At 47.4% G+C, this 20,990-nt stretch overlaps 4 protein-coding genes across 6 annotated transcripts in view; 2 read left to right on the forward strand and 2 right to left on the reverse strand.

The window, feature by feature from the left end:
• Window positions 1–2,387: 2,387 nt before the first annotated feature.
• LOC8023341 (dolichyl-diphosphooligosaccharide--protein glycosyltransferase 48 kDa subunit-like) lies at window positions 2,388–3,564 on the forward strand (the record flags this gene model as incomplete). Its single annotated transcript, XM_042287441.1, has 4 exons — window positions 2,388–2,540; window positions 2,622–2,742; window positions 3,123–3,229; window positions 3,313–3,564. Coding segments are annotated over 4 exons (537 nt in total), but the record flags the coding sequence as incomplete, so codon positions are not given.
• Window positions 3,565–3,676: 112 nt separating this feature from the next.
• On the reverse strand, window positions 3,677–20,544 carry LOC115328183 (mucin-17). 2 transcript variants are annotated; one of them, XM_042287238.1, is made up of 12 exons: window positions 20,517–20,544; window positions 18,493–18,604; window positions 18,279–18,412; window positions 16,318–16,506; window positions 15,385–15,499; window positions 15,212–15,290; window positions 11,579–11,680; window positions 10,248–10,322; window positions 9,537–9,615; window positions 6,569–6,640; window positions 6,286–6,357; window positions 3,677–5,967 (listed from the first exon to the last, which is right to left on the reverse strand). In XM_042287238.1, the coding sequence occupies exons 1-12, from the start codon at window positions 20,542–20,544 to the stop codon at window positions 3,893–3,895; spliced, it is 3,132 nt and encodes a 1,043-aa protein (XP_042143172.1). In that variant the 3' UTR covers window positions 3,677–3,892. The 2 variants fall into 2 exon arrangements, with proteins under 2 accessions (XP_042143172.1, XP_040355476.2); XM_040499542.2 differs by lacking the exon at window positions 20,517–20,544 and adding an exon at window positions 19,237–19,590.
• LOC8027561 (39S ribosomal protein L13, mitochondrial) lies at window positions 19,858–20,523 on the forward strand. The gene has a single exon (XM_040206613.3). The coding sequence runs from the start codon at window positions 19,858–19,860 to the stop codon at window positions 20,401–20,403; it is 546 nt and encodes a 181-aa protein (XP_040062547.1). The 3' UTR covers window positions 20,404–20,523.
• Window positions 20,526–20,990, reverse strand: part of LOC8027557 (mdm2-binding protein) — a 45,032-nt gene continuing 44,567 nt past the window's right edge. For both annotated transcript variants that reach the window (XM_029989333.3, XM_029989339.3), the window contains 2 exons: window positions 20,789–20,854; window positions 20,526–20,681 (listed from right to left, as the gene is read on the reverse strand). In XM_029989333.3, the coding sequence (XP_029845193.3) occupies window positions 20,637–20,681; window positions 20,789–20,854 (111 nt within the window). In that variant the 3' untranslated portion in view covers window positions 20,526–20,636. The remainder of the gene's footprint in view (window positions 20,682–20,788; window positions 20,855–20,990) is intronic.

The raw sequence follows: 20,990 nt of genomic DNA on the forward strand, positions 1-20,990 counted from the left end.
CCTGGCGGCGTCCCGACAGTTGTGGTACACATGGCAGACGCCTGTTCTGCTGCAGTTCGGTCTCCACTGTGACAGTTCACGGAAGCTGCAGCAGCCGGAAGTTGGGACGCCTGGGACGCCGTGACGACAGCGACACTCGCGTTCGCTCGTGCTTTTTGCCAGCATCGCGACAGGCAACAGCATGACACTCCGGCTTCTGTGACGTCATTTGTTGCCGCGACAGGCAACAGCCAATTCCGTTTCTTTTAGCAGGGTTGCCAGGTTGGGCTATTAATAGCCAAATTGGGCTACTTTGTCATGCCTTTGGCGTCGAAATTTGGCGGTTGGCTATGTGGCTATTTTTGGGCTACTTCAAATCCTAACGCGGCATTTTTTTCTTTTTTTTGCTTAGTTTAGAATAGATGTACAAAAGACACTTCAGCATGGACACAAAGCGACAGTTTACCCTTTCTGGATTCCCGCTTTCAGGGATTTTCTGCGTGAAGATTTGTGGGCGGGAGCTCAAGTGAGAAACCGTGATCTATATTCATCTCCAACGACATAGCTTTTTTTTTTTTTTTTTTATTAATTGTGGCTTATTTTATGCTACCAAGTACTATCTGCTTCCTACTGGCGTCTCTTATTTTCTCGAGTTTCTCACCATCCTCCTACAGGAGGCACCTCGTCCGAGGAAAAATGATACTAAAGGCAACTCAAGACAAATGCAGAATTTGATGTCGCCCGATAACGCGAGCTGTACTGGATATAACAAAGGAGGCTTTTCCGCAAAACATGAAAGTTTCTTACAGCGCAATGAGCCATAACAAAAGACAACAGATTTGGGACAATGAATATTTGCCAAGATGGATGCGCAGGAGCAGCCTTGTTTCCTTTGCTATCCGAGCTTGCCATCGCGCTCCCGACACTGCCCATGTCGAATGCCGCCGTGGAGAGAGTATTCAATCACGTGCCCCTCACAAAGTCAGGCCTAAAGAAGAACATGTCCCCTCCAACTCTTCAAAACGTCCTCTATGTAAAGTTTGCTTTCCTTGGGAAGAACGAGTGCTTTAAGGACATTAACACTACTGAAGAAGTTTTTGCCCGTTTTAACACGGAAATCATGTATGAGGCGAGTAGGCCGGGCACGAGCGAGTGCTTCATAACTATGTGACTGTAAAAACGCGTATGGAAAATATTTGTACTGTTGTGTTTGAAATAAAACGTTCAATACATTTCAAGGTGTCGTAGATCTTGCATGCTGCTCCTAAACCCTAGATATGTACACGCAGTGCGTTCGAATGGAGCTCGCACATTCGAGCTCACGTTTTTTTGGGCTCTGCAGAATGTGGCTACTTTTGGGCTACATAAATCTCTTGCATTTGGCTACTTTTGGGCTACACCGTCTGGCATTTAGCGGTTTGAGCTAGAAACTACCTGGCAACCCTGTCTTTTAGGAGAAACAAAACATTTGTCCAACATAGGTGCCCAGGCAACAGCATGACTAGGGGTGTCGCAGGTGTGTGCGGACGCTCTGACACTGCTACGTCCGGTACCAACCATGCCGTCATGCTGTGAAAAACCACATGTTTTTGCGCAGCGGGAGTTATTTTGTGAGCTGAAGCACTCGCTCCTGAAAGCAATGGCCGCAGGCACCCTCAGTGCCATTTCTCGGTTTGATAAATGTTATGTCTGGGTAGACGTCGAATCACGGAGAAATTTTGTCTTCCCGCTTCATCCGTTGATCCAGGCAACGTCACATTCTCAGACTTTTGCATTCTGTGGCCGCCGCTAGCATCCCGTTAACACGGTTTGTCGGCTTTCTGCGATGCATAGTTAGGGTTTCATTTTCTTCGTAGGATCCCGCGGACTAAAAGTAGCATGAAACCCCGTAATGAACGTTCCTATAGTCGGTTACATGTCAAGAAGGTAGGAGAAGCTCCTCCCATAAGCGTGATGCCCGTTTTAAATCTATCTGCAGTCGAAAGAATAGTTCCCTGGAAACGCCCCTTGTTCCGCTTCAATGAATAGATAATAGCTACAGAGTGATACCAACTTGTCTCCTACCCCCCACATTTTAAGAAAGCGACCTTTGTATTCATCGGAGTGGGAAACCGAGCCCCTGAAGTGGGCTTTGTATCCATCGGAGGGGGAACCTAACCCCCCCCAAGTCGTATTTCTTTCCATCGCAAGGGGAAAATTCTAATGTTCCACAACGCTTAGTCAAAGTCGAAAGATAAAGCAAATATTCACAGGAAGGCAAAACCCTCCCGCGTTGGCCACGACGTCACGGAAACGATGGGACGCTATTGGATGCGGAGGTGGCAGAGGGATATATGAATCCCTTTGAGGGGCATTTGCCGCTACCTTCTTGACCTGTGACTTACTATAGCAAGGAATTGCCTTCCTGAAACGGGTACGAGAGCGCCAGCAACCAGGCACTTGCCACGGCTCTCTCGCAATTAGTGTTCAAGGAGAAGGGGGTGCTGAGGGCACAGAACATTCGCCACCGCCCCAAGGGCCAGAAGACGCCTCCGGAAGCGAACACCGTCATGGATGACGTCGTACGTCTCGTGAAACGAGTTTGTTTTTGCCGGCGTTTCTGTCTGGTGCGTATTTACCAACTTGCGGAGTTTAACTTCCAGGTGTACAGCATCGAGGTGGAGATTCTGAAGGATGGCCAATGGGTGCCCTTTGACGCCGACGACTTGCAGCTGGAGTTTGTTCTCATCGACCCGTTTGCACGCACCAAGCTGGTCAAGAAAGGCGAGTGCACTCTGTCTTTTCGAAGCCGACCACGAGAGAAAAAGCTCCTCGTTGAGGCTTCGTTCGTATGCAATTCTTCGGGCTAGCTTACGTCACGTCGCAGCTGCGAAGCTGTTTAGAACATTAAAAGATGCTCTGGAACGTTTAGTTCCATCATTACACGTCGAGATTGGCTGCAAAAGGGCTTTCTTTTGTTTGTTTTAATAAACTTAAATATAGCTTGAGAAAGCTTTTTTTTTGTTCTGGTTATTAAAATTTAAGTCTACAGGGATTACTCAAAAATTTTATTAACTGAGGTCTTCCTTAGCTTTTTATTTATTTTTCGAAGTTGGTTGTCTTTTTAAACTATACAAATGAATGTGCGGCGCCAACCAACGCAGGTCAGAAGTGCGAGTCCCAATTCAAGGTTTTGGACGTTTACGGTGTGTACCAGTTCAAAGTGGACTACAACCGTGTCGGCTGCACGCATCTCTACACTACCACTCGGGCAGGTTTTTGCTTTTCACTCAAACGTACGACTACATACAGGCATGCTAGTATCGTCCTTCAATTTGGCCCGTGTTTCCGCAGGTGCCTGTGCAGCCGCTGCAGCACACGCGGTACGAGCGCTTCATCCCGTCGGCGTACCCTTACTGCCTGAGCGCCTTCTCCATGATGTTCGGCATGTTCCTACTCAGCTGCGTTTTCCTCTACCATAAGGACGCCCCCAAGACCGAGTCGGACTGAGCAACCGAGTCGCACCCAGGGTCACCATCGTTCATTCCCATTCAGAGCTGCCTCCGACGTCACCACCATCTCGCACGGGCAAGGCTGTTTTTTTTTGTGTTTCAAGCAGAAAGAGTGATTGTTCGTTTGTTTTTGTGAGCATGAAAAATGAAGACCAAGAGTCTGAGCATTTTTTTTTATTAAGGCAAGATTTTTTTTTTTTTTTTCCTTTTTGGGTGGGTGAGTGTTGCAATAAAAAGTTGCTGCTGAAAGTGCAAGCGTCAAACGAACATTCTTGGTTCAACAGATCCGCGTCACAACAGTTGTGGAGCTTTTACATACTAAAAGTGAAGGTGCACCGACGGTGGCATTGCAGCCATGTGTTTGGGAGGCCTTCCCAGCACCAGATGCTCGGAACGAAAGCTCGGACGTGGGATTCAACGAGTTATTCTTCCTTGCTGAAGAACTGCGAACAGTCCACCGTTGCGAGGTAGTTGAAATCGCTGTCGACATCCTTTTCCCTATTCTGGGAGGCACTCGACAGGCTTTCAAACGTTATGCTTAGGTCGGCCAAGGCGTCAAAGTCGCTGTCTTCCGACTGTGTCGTCCATGATCCGCTGGAGTTTAGCTGATCTTTGTTGGAGTTTGTCCTTGCGATTGGCATCTCTTTCAGCACTGCGAAGCCTTCGGGCGGCGTTGTCACCGATTCCTTTGTTGGGACCTTGAACAGTCTCTTTTGATGGGGCGCTTTATGTGTGGCCTGCTTGGCGGCAACGGTTTTTTGCATGTTTCCTGTTTTGGCAGCCGGCTTTCCTAGTGCCGCAGCTTCCTTTAGCGGTAGTGCCGTCGCTGGTGTCGTGGCAACAGGTTTCGGCGGTAGAACCATTGTCGCTTTAAAAGTGCCTCTCGCCGGTGTCGTGGCTGGTTTTGCCGGCACCTCGGCCGCCACTTTGTCAAGTACCCTCGACAGGCTTTCAAACGTTATGCTTGGGTCGGCCAAGGCGTCAAAGTCGCTGTCTTCCGAACGTGTCGTCCACGATCCGCTGGAGGTCAGCTGATCTTTGTTGGAATTTGTCCTTGCGATTGGCATCTCTTTCGGCGCTGCGAAGCCTTCGGGCGGCGTTGTCACCGATTCCTTTGTCAGGACCTTGAACAGTCTCTTTTGATGGGGCGTTTTATGTGTGGCCTGCTTGGCGGCGACGGTTTTTTGCATGATTCCCGTTTTAGCAGTCGGCTTTCCTAGTGCCGCGGCTTCCTTTAGCGGTAGTGCTGTCGCTGGTGTCGTGGCAACAGGTTTCGGCGGTAGAACCATTGTCGCTTTGAAAGTGCCTCTCGCCGGTGTCGTGGCTGGTTTTGCCGGCACCTCGGCCGCCACTTTGTCAAGTGCCCTCGACAGGCTTTCAAACGTTATGCTTGGGTCAGCCAAGGCGTCAAAGTTGCTGTCTTCCGAACGTGTCATCCACGATCCGCTGGAGGTCAGCTGATCTTTGTTGGAGTTTGTCCTTGTGATTGCCATCTCTTTCGGCGCTGCGAAGCCTTCGGGCGGCGTTGTCACCGATTCCTTTGTCAGGACCTTGAACGGTCTCTTTTGATGGGGCGCTTTATGTGTGGCCTGCTTGGCGGCGACGGTTTTTTGCATGATTCCCGTTTTGGCAGTCGGCTTTCCTAGTACCGCGGCTTCCTTTAGCGGTAGTGCCGTCGCTGGTGTCGTGGCAACAGGTTTCGGCGGTAGAACCATTGTTGCTTTGAAAGTGCCGCTCGCCGGTGTTGTTGCTGGTTTTGCCGGCACCTCGGCCGCCACTTTGTCAAGTGCCCTCGCGGGTGTCACAGTTGGTCTTACTGATGCTGTCGCCTGGCCAATGTCGTCATCTAGAAACTGAATGAGGGGATTGATGTCCTCGATGCCTTCCAAGCTCTCTTGGGTCTGCCCTCCCGGGAAGAAGAGCGGAGTCTCGAACAAGACTGGTGTCCCATTCGGTAACTTTGTGGCAGAAGCTCCGGTCGCCGGCTTCAGTTGTCCCAGTGCACCATATTCCTCAGTTGCTGCAGGGAACCTCTGAAGCAGTGGCAAAGTGTCGACTTGAACTTTAACCTGGCTGGCTTGTATCGGGCTTGCTGGTCCTTGTTTTTCAGCTTCCAGATGCATCCTTGGTTGCTGATCCTTGTTTGGGGAACGGTTTGCTTGAACCGCGGATAAACACTGGATGAGATTTGGATTTAAAGCTTCGTTTGGAACGGGGACAGAAATGGCTGCCTCATCTTGGATCTGAGGTTGCGCTGAAGGCAAATTTTGAAGCACTGTTACGAAGATGGCTGCACCCGCTGCACTCTTCGTCTGCTCCTGGCACTGCACGGTCTTCTGGTGAGCCCCAACGTCTTTCCTCTTCTGCATTTTTTTTATGGTTTTGGTGGCTGACTGGTATTTTGGCCTTGGGTCACTTTTAGAAGCTGCTGTCCTTTCTTTGGCTCCCTTAACTGCCGGCTTGGATGCTCTTCTATGGCTGGTAGTCGCTGCACTTGCTAGAAAGTGGTGTGTGCGGGGTTTATGGTTTCAGAACTCTCGCATTGAAAAGAAAGACAAGTTTTTTGTTATTGTAGTCTTGGTAGCAGCTCCTATGAACTTCCTGTCATGTTTTTATGGCATACATCCACTGGGATGTCGGTAGCGACGTGAAAGACATTGAAGTAGGACGCTTAAAATTGTGTGTTCTTTTTCAAAGGTAAAAAGTTGCCTAGTCATTTTGATCTGTTGCATTCTTTTATGTGTGTCTAGGTAGAGAGTTCAGCTTTTACGGTTGAATATGAACCTTTAGCTTACTTCGATTTAGCAGCCCTTACCTGACTGCGTTTGCTGCATCGTCTCTTGAGTAGTGGTCCGCACCTTTGGTGGTCTGCCCCTGGGACGCTTGGCTGCGAGACCAATATCAGGTGTTACAAAGTGCAGATTGTAACTAACAACAAAATCTGTTTATATTTTTAACAAATGCAAATTAATTTGAGCATAAATTTGTTCAGCAAAACAGTGCTTTATTTTTATTTATGCAGTCTCGGAGACGGGCTTTGGACATAGCAAGCAGCCCCAGATTTTTAGCTTCTTTTTTTTTTCTTTTCCAAAATATACCTGGCTGCGTGTCACTGGTCAATGGCTGAGTGGTGGTCTTGCATTTCGATGATATCTTCCTGGGCTGCTTGGCTGCAACATCAAGAGTGTTCTCAATTCGCGAGTCTCAGGTGGAGCTATTTTGTTCCAAACCATGGAACTTCAACGCATTTGAGAGAAATATTGTGGTAAAAATAAAATATGCATTGTCAAATGCTCAGTCTCTGCCGAATATATTATCGGAATGAAGTGTGAACGTTGGAATGCGTGGCCTTCGACAGATGCAGCGCTATCTGCACATCGCAGAAAGTGCACACTCTCGAAGCCCCCTCTCCATTCCGCAGTTTTATCAGCCTCCATCAGTGGGCCCCATTCTCTCATTACAAATTGCTTAAAATCGCTTCTTACTTTTAAGTTCGATAACATCAAGTTTTGAAATTTTGACATCTCATCTCGACCACTAGTACTGCATTTGGTTGGAGACTGAACATGTGGCAATACATATTTGTTTTTTTGGGGGGTAGTAAGAAAAACAATTCAGTAAGGACATGCGCAAATAGTAATTTTTCAGTTTGAAGCAAATACTAGTTACTTTGTACAAATAATTTTGAATCAAATAGAATAATTTCGAGGTGAAGCAAGTAGTTTTTCGGCTATCCATACAGTCGAAGGAAGAAAGCCTTAAGTCTAGGGAACAAAAAAAAAAAAAAAAAGTACAAAGATGATAAATTTTGAGGGTTCTGTACCATGATTGTCAGCCAGCTCACCTGTGCAAGTACTCTTAATTTAATATAAATAGTCACGTCTCAATAATATGAACACTTCCGTTTCCCAGAAAAATCGCCCATAATGTGAATTGTCCATAATGGTGCCGAGACTCGTTTACACAACACTTTGGGGTCATCCATTATAAATGCCAACCACAATAGATTAAAGAAAGTAGGCCTTGGTTGGTGAACTTGGTTGGCAAACTTATTTCAAGTTACTGAGCATGAACACATGGCTGTTCCACATGTTTTGGGAGTAGGAGTTTCCTTCTGGCAGTGACAACTTTCCCCAGCGCTAAAAACAACCTTTCACTGGAGACTTGCATTGCTGCTACTGATAGGTACAACTGAGTGATGCTTGCCAGCAGTAGATTCTTCTCCTTTCCCCGAACCTTCCACCAAATGAAAGGATTTTCTGTGCGAGGCCCGACAGCTTGTGCCCCCCCCCTAGCCTAAAAATACAGCGATTCCTCCTTTGCCCTCCCTCCACGTCATAAACCAATACTGTTTTTCCTTCAAAGTTAAAAGTTTTAATGTTTACGGGTTAATATACGGTCAGTACTTCCTTCAGAAAAGGCATTGTTATTGCTATCGCCGTTTACCTTTTTCCCCGCAGTAATGGCAGGACCACGATGCATTCCTAATTCCAGGCTTTTAGCCCTCATATCTCCGGCTGCCCATGGCGTACAAAACATATTGGACACACATTCAACCAAGGTGCATTACAAAAATTGCCCATTGCATGTGTTTTGCGAGTGCGGTGTGCGTGAAGTCGTATGTACTTCTGGGCAGCGTTTAACTTTTACTCTGACTGTATTTGCGGCACTGTCCACAAATGAGCTTGATCCAGTGCCCAGTGGCGACGGAAGAGGGGGGGAAGGGGGCGGCATCAGCGGCGTGTTTTTGTTTTGTTTACTAGACGCTTATGGCTATCAAATCAGTATTACAAAATCTTTATTTTTATGACTTCTTCCTGCTGCACTGCTTTTTCGTAAAAATTTCCACGTGTTCTCAACGGCAAGTTTCAACCTTACGCAGGGTCTTAAAAATCTTCTTTGACGAATGACAACGAACGAGTAGAAAACGTGTCTTCAGCATGCTGCCGCCAGCCTCTGTAACGCTAGCAAAACCGCAAATCCTCTATGAGCAAGGTGGCTGTCCGGTGGCTTCACTCGCGGGAGCGGGAAGCGCGATCCTGCAATTGTCATTGAGATCAGTGGCTGCAACGGTATGCAGTACTCCTGATGCGGTACGCGGTACAACCGTCAACCGCAGCTCCCCTGTGACATGACCTCTCAAGGGTGCTGCGCCAGTGTTCCTTGACTAATAGCTAACCAGCTTTCCACCCGGGGCCCGCCCATGACAAAATGCTTTATGAAGGGGAGAGGGGAGAGGAGTACCCAGCAAAATGGAAAATTTCGAGGGGGGGAGGGGGGGGGGAAGGCTCCCCCCCTTCTTCCCCCTGGTTACGTGCCTGGTGCACTGTCATTAACAGAGAACCATATGTGTTATATTAGTGCTCTTTGTAGTCCGCTTAGATTATGGAACCAGCTGAATTTACAGAAAAAAAGTGTGACGAGGGAAAGGAGAAAAGACGTCTGATCACTGGACTACCAACTATTTATTGACCCTCCGTTTCTTCTTCTACTGGTGTTGCAGAAGCAAGGTTCAATAAATAGTTGTTAGTCCAGCGACCGGATGTCTTTTCTCCTTTCTCTCATCACACTTTTTTCTGTAAGTTCAGCTGGTTCCAGAATCAAAGTATGTACGGGCAACCAGCTAGCTCAGCTCCTTCCCATTGTAGTCCGCGTATCGGAATTTCTCTAGCACACTCTTTCACAATGCATATGCAAACTCTTCTGATGCAGTGCTCTGCCCGCCAGCCTTCGGACCCTAGTGCATCGTAGGGCGAGACGGAGTATAATAGTTTTGACGACAGCTCTTTAATTCTAAGAGAAGCACCGAAAAAAAAACCGGTAATTGCTCGTCCACGCTACCAGTGCCACGTATTGTACACTGGGTGGCATTACTCGCTCGTTGAACCGAGCACCAGCCAAATGGGTAAAATGCTCCATGGGGTACCTCGGCACACTCAGCCGCAAAGCAGACTGGCACCATTTTATGGCAGGGAATAGTGGCAGTCTATTCCAGTCTTCTTAACATGTGGTATTCTTAGCTCATTGCCTCCCACTCTACTGCACAGGTGCAAATCGACCGCTTACATTTAGTTTGTGTATGTCGCAGAGATGCACTTCGTAAGGGAGGGTAGTTGTTGATGAAGCAGTACTCCGCTATCCGTTCCTGGGTTTGGAAGAAACAAGGCAGCATTTAAATGTAGGGTGCGTTATGGGGCCGGGTTTCATGAGAGGTGCGAGACATTACTCTTTAGCGGGACACGACCGGCATCAGTGTGTGTCACGCTACACCCATACTTGTCGTCAAGTCACGCAATGTTCCAGCGTCGCGCGACATCATGGTATCACGCGACCCCGACGGCATGTGACTCTGCGACTTCACGCGATGTCACAGAGTCCCGCGACCTTGTGATGCCACAAGCACGCACATGTCCCCAGCACGTCGCGTGCATCTCCACAATTTTTGCATACAATGGAGACTTTTTTTTTTGTTCTCGGTGGTTCGCTGAGAATTTGAGATTTAGCGAAATTGGATAACTGACGAAATCATTGCACCTCGGTTCAATGGTTTATGTACCATGACTCATACTTGGACTTTCGACGAGAACCCCCTTGGTTGTGGTCGATTGATCACTTACGTTAGCCAATGCAAGTGAGGCTCTACCCGTGAAGTAGCATAGCCCCACTGCAGTGATGGCGCTGCATATTGCTCTCTGTCGTGACGCTTTTGCGTCTTACATTGTCACCGAGTTACCTTCGCCAAAAACACATTCTATTAAGAAAAAAAAGAAGCCTTACTGGAAGGGGAAGTTTGACTGCGAGCTTTGCCCTCTCAACAGCATCGTTGAAAGCTCTCTCGTATTTCTTGGGAACCTGACGAGGACACAGATTATGGTTAGGGTGCTTTGTTCTTAAATCTGATTCTTCCACAGTGAGATGGTTGTTTCTAAAGCCTATTTTTAATTACTTGGAACAATGATGATGTTGTCTGTATCCAATTAATGATACATTTTATTGTATAGATCAGGGGTGGCCAAACCGTGGCTCGCGAGCCGCATGCGGCTCTTTGCTGGTCCAAGTGCGGCTCGCGGATCCGTCGTAAGGGGACCCCCCCCCCCCCCCCCTTCGCCCCTTTTTGCGTTTCCCCAGGAAAAAAAGAAAGGATTTCAGAAAAAAGCACACTGCAGCTTGCACTTTGACAGCCTTGTACTCCCATACGTACAGTCGTACAGCCTTGTGCCCCCATACGTAGCGTCAGACTCTGAACAAAAGTTAAATTTGCCCCCCCCCGCGGCTCTTAGAAGTTCCGTGGTTTTGTTTGCGGCTCTTAGGCCAGGCCAGCCTGGCCACCCCTGGTATAGATTATGTGTAATCATGATTGGAGCCACATAATGGCAGTGAAAAGAACAGACTGCAAGTTCTTGACGTGCCCAAACAGCAATAAATAATTGCAGATTAAATTGACGATTTCGAATATTGAATGAAATCATTTTCATGAAATGTAAAAGCAGTATAGAAAACTAAGGCTCTCCTAATGCCTTGAAGGCATGTTTGAAATTTATTTGATTTGGAATTTATGTTCCGCTAGTCCGTCTTTTCGAATTCTTTGGGTTTATCTTTTTAAGACTACATTGTTGGTATAACTATGCGAGCAGAAAGTGAGGAAGGGGAGAAGACGAGAGGGGACATTGAAACACCAAGCTCTGGTTGGAACAATTAAGGAGTAGACGCAAGCCTTTGTCTTCACTGCATTCGTCGAACACGGAATGCCAGTGTCCGGAGTTTGTGATCGAACAACACATTTGGACAGTGTAGTAGAGACAAAGACGGCTAGCTTTGCATCTACTCCCTGATAATTCCAACCAGAACTCTTGTGTTCTGCCGTCCCCTCTCGTCTCCTCCTCTATCTCAGCTTCTGCCCTCACAGTCGCTGACAACGTTAGAACGGTGGGTAGGCGCTTGAGTGGTTCCGCCTCCAGGGTGAGCAACGCGCACCTGGAGTGTGTGCGCAGAGCCAAGCCATGCTCAGCCACCAGCACGTGCCGGAGGCCGAGCGTTGGAAAAAGACGTTCTGCCATTCTCCTGTCGGTGATTATAGTGCATGCTTTTGGGAGAGCAGAGCTCCTTGCCTTGTTCCCTGGCACGCCTTCCGGACGCAGTGGCACGCAGCGATCCTCTCGAACCCAGGCACGGGTCACATTCTTGTCCAGGAAGGTAACGTGGTAGTGCGTCTGCCAAGCGGGAAGACTCGCAGTGCTACACTCGGTGTGCTCTACACTGCTTAGTCACAAATGTCGGCGAGCTTGCATGTGCGTGCGCTCTATTGAATGCAACAGCCTTATTGTTCTTGTTGGTAAAAAGGTTGATGCAGTCTAGCCTGGTGAGAGTTTCTGGTGGCCAACAAAGTCGGGCAGTTTTAGAGCGCAGCTCTTAGACGCTCGTTTCCGGCTTGAGCGGCGGCGTCGTCGCCGTAACAGCGCGGTGCATTATGGGATGTTTCCCATGATGACGTCACACGTGACGTCACGAGGGTCACCAGTGACGTCACTCATGACGTCACCGCGCGTTGCATTATGGGTAAATTTCACCGATAAATTTAGTGGAAAAATTTCCCCTCTAAATTTAGCGGAAAATTTTCCACGCTAATTTTAGCGGGGAAATTTTTTTGCTAAATTTAGCAGGCAATTCTTTCCGCTAAATTAAGCGGGGAAATTTTTCCACTATATTTATCGGGGAAATTGACTTCTAAATAGGAGGCGAGCAGGAGAGGAGGAGGGGAGGGCATGGATGAGGAGGAGGGGCATACTCTTCTCTCCGTACCTTCCCCTCCTCCTCCTCAAGAGCTGCGCTCTAATTTGGCGTCGCAGGGGATTGAAAACGTCTTTTTTTTTTCTGGTTTAAGGGTACCAAAATATGCACAATTATGCCGGTCATTTTATTTAGGGCCTGGGTGAATACTATGCGCATGGTTTTCTTTATGTTGGAAAACGCCGGAGCTTAAAGGCGCCTCTGCATGCAAGGACGGTCGTTTCCCTATCCAGCAAGCTTTGACTCGTTGACTGAAGAAAGTTGATTTGGGACAATTCTTTTTCCTTGTCACCAAACTTCTCGTTTTACTTTCACCTTTCAGTCATATCACTTTTTTATTGTTTTTTTTTTATTTTTTGCAAAATCACCCTGTTAATCTGACATCTTTCCGAATAGTGAGAGAAGTTGAGTAGTACTTGTGCAACTCTCTACAAAGCAGACAGTTGTGCGAGGGCACACTCATTTTGTTTGTAAAAGCATCTTGTTTTTAAAGAAGGTCAGTTTGTAAGCCACTGCGATTGTACATTGTTCCGACTTCTTTTGCTCCTACAGGTAAGCTATACTTCGTTTCACCTTATGTTCGAGCGCGGACGATGTTATGAGCCGAAGGGCCAATCAAAGAGCGCAACGTCATGGCGTGCTCTCTGCGCTTGATAGAACTAGCCGGCAGAGGAGCACGCACACAGAGACGGCGAATACCGGCTAGTCCTATCAACTGCAGAGAGCACGCCATGACGTTGTGCCTCTTTCGCTGTTTCATTGGCCCTTCGGCTCATAACATCGGCCGCGCTCACGAAGTATAAGAACAGTTGCATCATTAATCTGGACCATCCTTAAAAATGTAGCTGTGTGCACTGATGTAATCCAAACGAAAACTTAAAACGAGGACATGGAAGTCATCGTGCCTTGTTGCTGCTAGCCCATGGAAAATCAATTCTGAGGAAGCTGCTAGTATATTTCCCAGCCAAATAATCGTTAATGGACCTACTCTTTCAAGTAAGGGACCATATTTGTATAAAGCAATGCCTTTTCTTTCTTTTTTCTTTGTTGCAAAGGTGACATTAAAAACCTCCAACACGCAAAAAAAAAAAAAAATTTTTTTCATACTAGGCGTTGAAATGGCATGTCAGGACATTACAAAGAAATTGTTTCACTATATAGGTGCGTAGTTTTTTTTATAAAAAATAGAAATACGAGGCCAAATTCAAAGCTCCCGCCAGTGCACTGTGACGTAACAGTGTACCACAAGGTGTCGGGGCGGTCAGAAGGGAGGCATCGCCGGAAGTCACGCGAGTTGTATCCCTCCTCGTGCTTACCGCGAGCGCGTGTAATATTTTAAAAATATTTTTGTTATTCTAAGCACCTCCACGAGCGATATCCAAACAGACAAGGTTTCTTTTATTTGCTCTTCATCGCTTAATGTTGCTGTAAAAGTAGAAGAAGAGGAGTCAGTGAATTGACATGATCAACTGAAGTGCCTAGAAGGTGCAGTGTGGGGGTCTGTCCCGTTATTTCAGCAACTGAAGAAGAGATCACACTGCATGCATTTCCGAGAGACGGTAGGCATCTTCAGCCTGGAGAGTATACGATGATTCGACGACCTCGGTGTCCGAAGCTTCAGCAATGCAATTGGACGTGTCGTACGCAAGCAATCCTAATTTCTGCGAGCGTTCTAAAAATTTTTCTTTTCAGACCTTGATAGCTTTTTTTGTGGCCAGTATAGCTCTGTATCATCGGACTGACGGCACGCACTCGTACACTGGCTTGTACTCGCAACGCTTTCATCATTGACCTCCATCATGTCGATCCACTGACTCTTCGTCCTCAACTTTTACAGCACGCAAACTAACCAACGGTGCAGCGATAAAGAGCTAGTGGAACTGAAACTTTGTTTTCCACAATCGCTCGTACAAAGAGCAGAAAATAAAAAAAAGTCGTAGGCACGGTCGCGGAGAGCACGAGGAGAAACTCACGCGACTTCCTGCGAACCCACTTTTAGTGACGTATGTCGATGCCTCCCTTCTGACCGCCCCGACACCTTGCGGTACACTGTTACGTCACAGTGCACTGGCGGGAACTTTGGATTGGGCCTCCTATTTCTATTTTTTATAAAAAAAACTATGCACCTCTATAGTGAAACAATTTTTTTGTAATGTTCAGCGCCTAGCATGAAAAAAATTTTTTTTTTTTGGCGTGTCAGAGGCCTTTTAATGTTGCATTCACTAGAGTTGTGGACAAACAGAAAAATGTAGGTCTGCATGTTGGCCTGCCTCCAGCATTAGCCTCCTGCATACTAATTTGGTGCCACTTAAGCTTCAAGCATGCTCTCCCAATCAAGAGACTACAATAAGCATTTGGCTTGTAGTGGAGGCAAGGCCACGCAGAAACCTCCATCTTTTTAAGGAGGAAAAATTGCGCGATGATCACACGTCAGACAGCGACAGCTGTGATGCTTATTCGATGATGATGATTAATTGACACTGTATTGATTGTGCGTCGTACGGTGATCCGATATTGAAATGACGTTTCGTTCATTTAGCGTCGATATGTCGATGATGAATAAAAAACTTTAAGGTCGTGATGTGTTTTCCTGCCAAATTTAGCAGGGAAACTGAATTGGTGCACAGCTCACGTGACATCAATTTTTCCGCTTAGTTTAGCGGGAACCTGAATTTGTCTGTAGGTCCCATGACGTCAGGTCACGTTACATAAATTTTCCCGCCAAATTTAGCAGGAAACTGAATTGGTGCATAGGCATGTGACATCAATTTTTCCGCTAAATTTAGTGGGAAAACTGACAGTGTTTACGCTCGCGCTTTCGAAAAACCAGAAAGGGAAGGTTAACCAGGAAAGTAGACGCCAGCTATTTGCAAGTGACTATCCGATTTAGGACTGTTTTTAACGGTTGGCTCTGTCCAGCTCTAGTCTCTTGATTAGTGCACTAACACCCCTACCACACGATCCTCGTCGTAAGGGTCTTCATTGCAGAAGTAGAGGCAACTGTCGGGGTCATCGTCAATCATGGCAGGCCACCTGTTGTGACCAATGGCATCCTCAGAATCGTGCCAGGCGGGAGAGGAGGACCAAGGAAGCATGCAGCATGCGGTGATGGGATCTCGCTCCTCACCAGGGGTATGAGTCCAGCTTGGCCCAGACGATGGAGCCAACGAAGAACTTGACATCTACGAACTCTTCTTGGGACATGTCCTGCTCTGCCGCCGCACAGCTGTTGTACTGGGGGTCTAAATAAAGAAGGGAACGACCATTGTATGATGCATTGCCTGCGTACGACAGACCAGGGCCGTAACCAGGGGGGGGGGTTAGGGGGTTCTGACCCCCCCCGAAATTTTTTTCTGGGTACGGCCCTGGTCGGTGCACTTGCAGCCAGCCGATCTTAATCTCCACCTCTGCGCACGCGCAGTGGCACCGGTCGGCTACCGGGTACCAAACCGGGACCGGTTCTTCGGTTTCCTATAACTCTCCTTTATATGCCACCGATGCACATGATTCATAGGCGAAAATAAGACAAAATGGCCGCTGTTGTCCCCGAAAACCCCCCCCGAAATTTTTTTCTGGGTACGGCCCTGCGACAGACTGCTTTGTTTGGAGTCTAAAGAATGTTGAGAGATTGGTGCCTGTCGATTTAAACCTAAGGAGAAGCTAGCACTACAGATTCTCTTGACCTCATTTCGCTGAAAATACTTGTTTGCTAAATAAGCTGGGGTACCGCCGTGATGTACCCTCACGGACAACACGAGCTGAAACACCTGATCCAGGCTTTGTCTCGATCTGCAGTCCCCACGAGCTCCATTATCTCTCAATTCGGTTAACACTCTGAAGTATGGGACCTCAACTTTGAATTCTATTTCTACTTTGAGCACGGTGGGAACGCTTGCTGCCGTTTTTTTCTTGGAATATCTATTATGGTAACGGTAAAACAAAAACTGCAAACCAAAATTCAATAATACTCTTTCGCTCGTACAATATACTTTGCTCGGGGGCGCATCCTTTTTGGCGGCAGAGCGGCGGCGGCGGTTATGCTAGGACGGAAGCTGTTCACCGTTGTTCATGAAGCAGTACCACTCGTCGGGCACTTCGTTGGGGTCAGCGACGTTCTGGAGGCAGCGCCACTTGTTGCACTTGGGTTTGCAGCACTGCACCCACGTGCCCTCGCTGTTGTTAATGCGGGCTTCCAGCAGGCGGTACAGCTCTTTCTTCGACGCGCTGGCCGGACTCTCTTGGTTGATGTCTTTGGTTCCCAAGGCATGCGACATTAGAGCACAGACGTCGGGAAGTCCTAAAATTTTAGAGGCTAGTTCGCACATTTGTATTTGACTGTGCTGGAGTGCATTGCATTTCCTTGTAATTGCTTACGACAAGAGAAGACACTGGTGCCACCTGTCGGGTAGCCTTGGAACACTCCAATCTGCGTATAACTAGACTCAAGGTTTTGCAGCATTTGCGAGATCTTAAATCTATGCACTATACCTATCGAGAGCGGTCTCTTATAACATCGTCAAAGTTATTTCATGCCCTCAGTGCGACGTGCTAAAAATTACCGTACATGACGGGAAATGTTCTGGCTACCCGACGGACGGCGACAGCGTGCCGGTGCGTTCTCTTGCCATGAGCTGTTACGAGAGAATGCCATGCACTCGGCGCGTTTAAACGTGAAAATGCGAACTGGCCTTTTGTTTGCCGGAAAAGGCTTTGTGAAGTCGAAGAAAATATTCTCCACTCCCTGGACTTTATATATTAAAATTGTGTCGACCACTTCCCGTTTTCGATACGCTGCTGAATCCATCATTTTCGGAAGTTGCCAGTTTGGGGGCTCTGCTATTGGAGTCCGTGAGCACCTGCTCGAGTGAGTGCGGGCACTCCGTCGACCGAGAAAGCTTTAGCCTGTTGCAGCTAAGAAAAGCGAGACAAGCCTCTCCCACGTAGAGGGCTCCACCAATCGTGACTCCACTCGCCTCCTCTCTATTGTTTGTTCTGCTAAAGTGGAAAGGGTGGAGGACTTTGTGGGTCCCTGCTTTTCTGGTTCTATTGAGCTGCGAGGACCTAGACTGGGCTTCCCCAACTCCCCTTTAGTGCCTGATCTTTCACCTTGAGTTAGTTTGAAGACACTTCTTTCTCATTCTTCCCATATCCTCCTGACGCGCACACTACTGCTTCATCCTGGGAATCCTCGAACCCAGTTTTCCGCCAGGTTGTGCCAGTTATTTTGGCAATGGTGGATTCAAGTTCGAGAAAATATAAAGGATGGGCACGTAACTATAGAGGTCATTCTAAACATAAGATGAAGCTGTTTCGGACTATTGGGCCTGAAATTGGCCAATGTCTTGTTGAGAAATAGCTTCTTCAGCCCTGAAGAAGCTGCACAACTCTCGATGAAATTCAGATTGCTATATCCTGTAGTAGGTTAAGAGGAGACAAGCTCCTACCGCGAAGCCCTCTGCCCTTTCCACTTAGCAGAGCAAATGCCCGAGAGAAGGTGAGTCCCTCCTCTCCAGCATTCGCTCTGCTAAGTGGAAGGGTTGAGGACTGTGTGGGACGAGCTTGGCATTAAATGCCTCCCAGCCTTTTTTTTTTTTTTTTTCTCCAGGAAAAAAATTTTTTTTTTTTTTTTATGTTTAAAAGTAGTTTGATGCAGCTACTTTTAGACTTTAGCTTGGTTACAAGCCTTTTCCCAAACATAGAATTTTGTGAAGAGGGGTTTTATATTCTTAAGTATTGGTGATTAGCCTTTGATTAATACTCAAAATTTATAATTACTAAAAATAAAACGCACATATGTTGTTTTATTTTTTGATAGCAAAATGTGAAAAGGTCTGAAGACAAAAAAAAAAAAAAAAAAAAAATTAACATATATGGCAGAAACTTAATTTAATTAATTTGCGTTCCATAATTATTACATTATATCGAAAAACACTCTTCCTTCTGTATAGTGGGCCGTAATAGTATTTCCGCGTGTCAAGCAGTATGCATTAACCGATTTATGAAAATACGTAAAAATCTTACCCGTGTCGTATCTTAGCTTTTTGGGTCGCAGATTACGCTGTGGCTCTCTCGGATGTTTGCTTTTCCTGGGAGCACCTGGAGGATCTTGATCTTTCTCTTGTCTCCCCGGGGTTTCCGTGACCTCGGGCATGGTCCTAGGTTAGAGCAGGGATCCCACGCCAATCTTAGTACTTCTTTTTTCTTTTTTAGCAAAGATCTTAAATCGAGTTCGTACCTTTCATCGGGAGCGTCGTCCAACTCGAGATCGTCGTCGTTTTCTCGCGGGCGTACGGCAATCGAAACGTTGTTAAATGGAACGAAAAAGTTTCTTTCGACAAAAAGGTTTGCTGAAAGAATGGTTACACAGTAATGTATGATTTCCTAAGTAATTAATACTAGCGGAGAGCACGGCTCTGCATGCGCGATGGCGAACAACGAACAGAAGCTGTGTTCCGTCTGCTAACAAACGGTTCTTTGCAAACTAGATGTCTGCACAAAATTTTATTGTGATGTCCTACTGAATTATTTTGTCGCAAAAACACATAATCACTGTTATCAATTTGTTTTTATTAGACCGTTAAAAAAAAAGTTAATATGAGGATTTTGGAAAGGATGATCGTCTGCTACGAAAAGCGCGCCCACGCGAGTTTGCCTCAACGAGACAAAAAATAAGAATTAGGACTGAGGCGTGGCTGAATTTTGAAGTTTATGTTTGGTGTATTTTGTAGTAAGCAAAAGTTGGGAATATAATTGCGGCCTCTTATGATCGATCGACGCAGAAAAGTTTTGCGCATGATTTCGCGCTTATTTTGACGTGCACGTTAGTTTCGATTTGAAAATCGTTTACAGCGTCGTCAACACCACAGAACCTCCCGATCCCCGGATATGATTTCCTGCTAGCAAATAAAGCGTATTTTCGTTTAGTTGTTGCAGATCGCAGACTCCCAGTGGTATGTTTATAGGACCTTGATGTTCGTACGCTTCAGCGGATGACTGGTCGCTTAGCTGTAATTCTTTTCATCGCCACCGGGGACCCAGTCCCACACACGCGCTGAACAAGGCATTTCCACTGCCAACTATGACAAACTCTCCGTCAAAACGCCAACACAACACAGACACCATCAGAAACGAAATATTTGATGGTGGACGCCGAAATAAGCAAGCTGTGCAATCACATGACCAGAAAAACCGAAACTGGACTAACTCGAAATCAAATATTTCTCTAAAAGAACTGACTAAATTCCAGAAACGTGGGTTTTACTTTTAGTAATTAAAGGTGTGAAAGTCTGTATGAAGCATGCTAAACTAAATACGCTTGCTTTTCTTCAAGACTAAGGAAAGTATGTATGATCTCTATGCTAAGGAACAAGAGATCAGCCGCTGGCCACCAGGCAGCGCCGCGTTCCCTTTACTTCCCTCCTTCACCTCCCCCGTCCCCGAGACACCCGAGACCCCGAGAGTCGAGTCAACCGAGTGGGCCCTACCCTAGATCCCTAGTCAGTTATCGCTGTGATCCTGTTCATCTCATCAGTTGGCAAATACGCAAGCTCCAGCTAATTTCTTAGCAGAGCCGCAGAGCGTGGGTCGGGAGTGGTGGGCGATGTGCGCGCTCTCCAGCTTCAAGCGAGTCCAGCAATGGGCCACATTCACGCGACGCTGGCACCTGTACGACGCTCGCTGGCAGAACCCGTTCCAGTCGGCCGAGCTGATCGCCGACGTGCTGGCAGGCAAGCACAAGCCCATCTATCATGCGAGCAATGACTGCGGAGACCATGTGGTGGTCATTAACACCCGCGAAATCGCCATGCCCTGGTACGAGTGGAAGTACCGCATGTACTACCATCACACGCGCTTCGCCGGCGGAGCCTCGTGGACGTCGGCGTGGGAGCTGCAGGACAAGGACCCTACCAAGGTACTCTGGAAGGCAGTCTACAGGGCGTGCCCGGGCGACCTGCGCCGCAAAACCAAGATGGCCAGGCTCCACTTGTTCCCGGACGACCGGCTGCCCGACGAGGTGGCCCGAAACATCTCCGGCCAACTCAGACAGCTTCGGCCCGTGCCCAGGAAGCTGGCAGAGTTGAGCGACCAAGAGCGCCACAGCTTCCCCAAGCTCTTCGATTACCCGGAGGACTACATCGTCACGTAGCAGTCGACCCCGTTACATAGTCGCAGGAATAAACGCACTAGAGATCGGTGAGCGTTGTTCCTGCTTTTCTATCATACAGCCACCTTTCAACGACGCGCAATAAATGGATGCACCTTGCCAGCTTGGTTGTAGAACACTCATTGTTTCCTCCTATGTACAAACTGTCCGAGGGCTTGTGGACAAATGTGTGGTGTTAGCGGGCAGAAGCCAGACTCCAATGCGGCAGAATCATGTCAGGAGTCGCTAAAGCCACACTTGAGCCGCTCGAATTCCACCACCTGAAATTGACAAACCGCTTGGTGGGCACAGATCCCAAAAACACTGTCCAGAACATCTATTTATGCGCACATGCGAGCGGGGAGTTCCGAGGGGACCTTCCACACACCTGCTTCACATGTGCATCCGCAATATTTTGCAAGAGCCGGCTCACCCGTCCACTACCGACAAGGTCCTATAAACGAAGAGAATGCATCACTTCCACAGAAGATCAAACAAATGGCGCGACACTTTGAGAAACCAGTTTTAAACTTGAGATCAACCTTCTGCATTTTGCCGAGAGGCAACTCGATTAGCATGCGGCAAATGCT

The sequence above is a fragment of the Ixodes scapularis genome, unplaced genomic scaffold (assembly GCF_016920785.2).
Source record: "Ixodes scapularis isolate PalLabHiFi unplaced genomic scaffold, ASM1692078v2 PGA_scaffold9__187_contigs__length_104089568, whole genome shotgun sequence".
NCBI lineage: Eukaryota > Metazoa > Arthropoda > Arachnida > Ixodida > Ixodidae > Ixodes > Ixodes scapularis.

Bases quoted from the DNA above. Each gene is read 5' to 3' on its own strand.
- LOC8027561 (XM_040206613.3), top strand. From the start codon at position 19,858: ATGTGCGCGCTCTCCAGCTTCAAGCGAGTCCAGCAATGGGCCACATTC.
- LOC115328183 (XM_042287238.1), bottom strand. From the start codon at position 20,544: ATGAGTGTTCTACAACCAAGCTGGCAAG. The intron at 11,681-15,211 runs GTAGGGGTGTTA...CCCGCTTGGCAG, and splicing joins CTTACGACGAGGATCGTGTG to ACGCACTACCACGTTACCTT. The intron at 6,641-9,536 runs GTAAGCGGTCGA...TTGATGTTGCAG, and splicing joins GCGACATACACAAACTAAAT to CCAAGCAGCCCAGGAAGATA.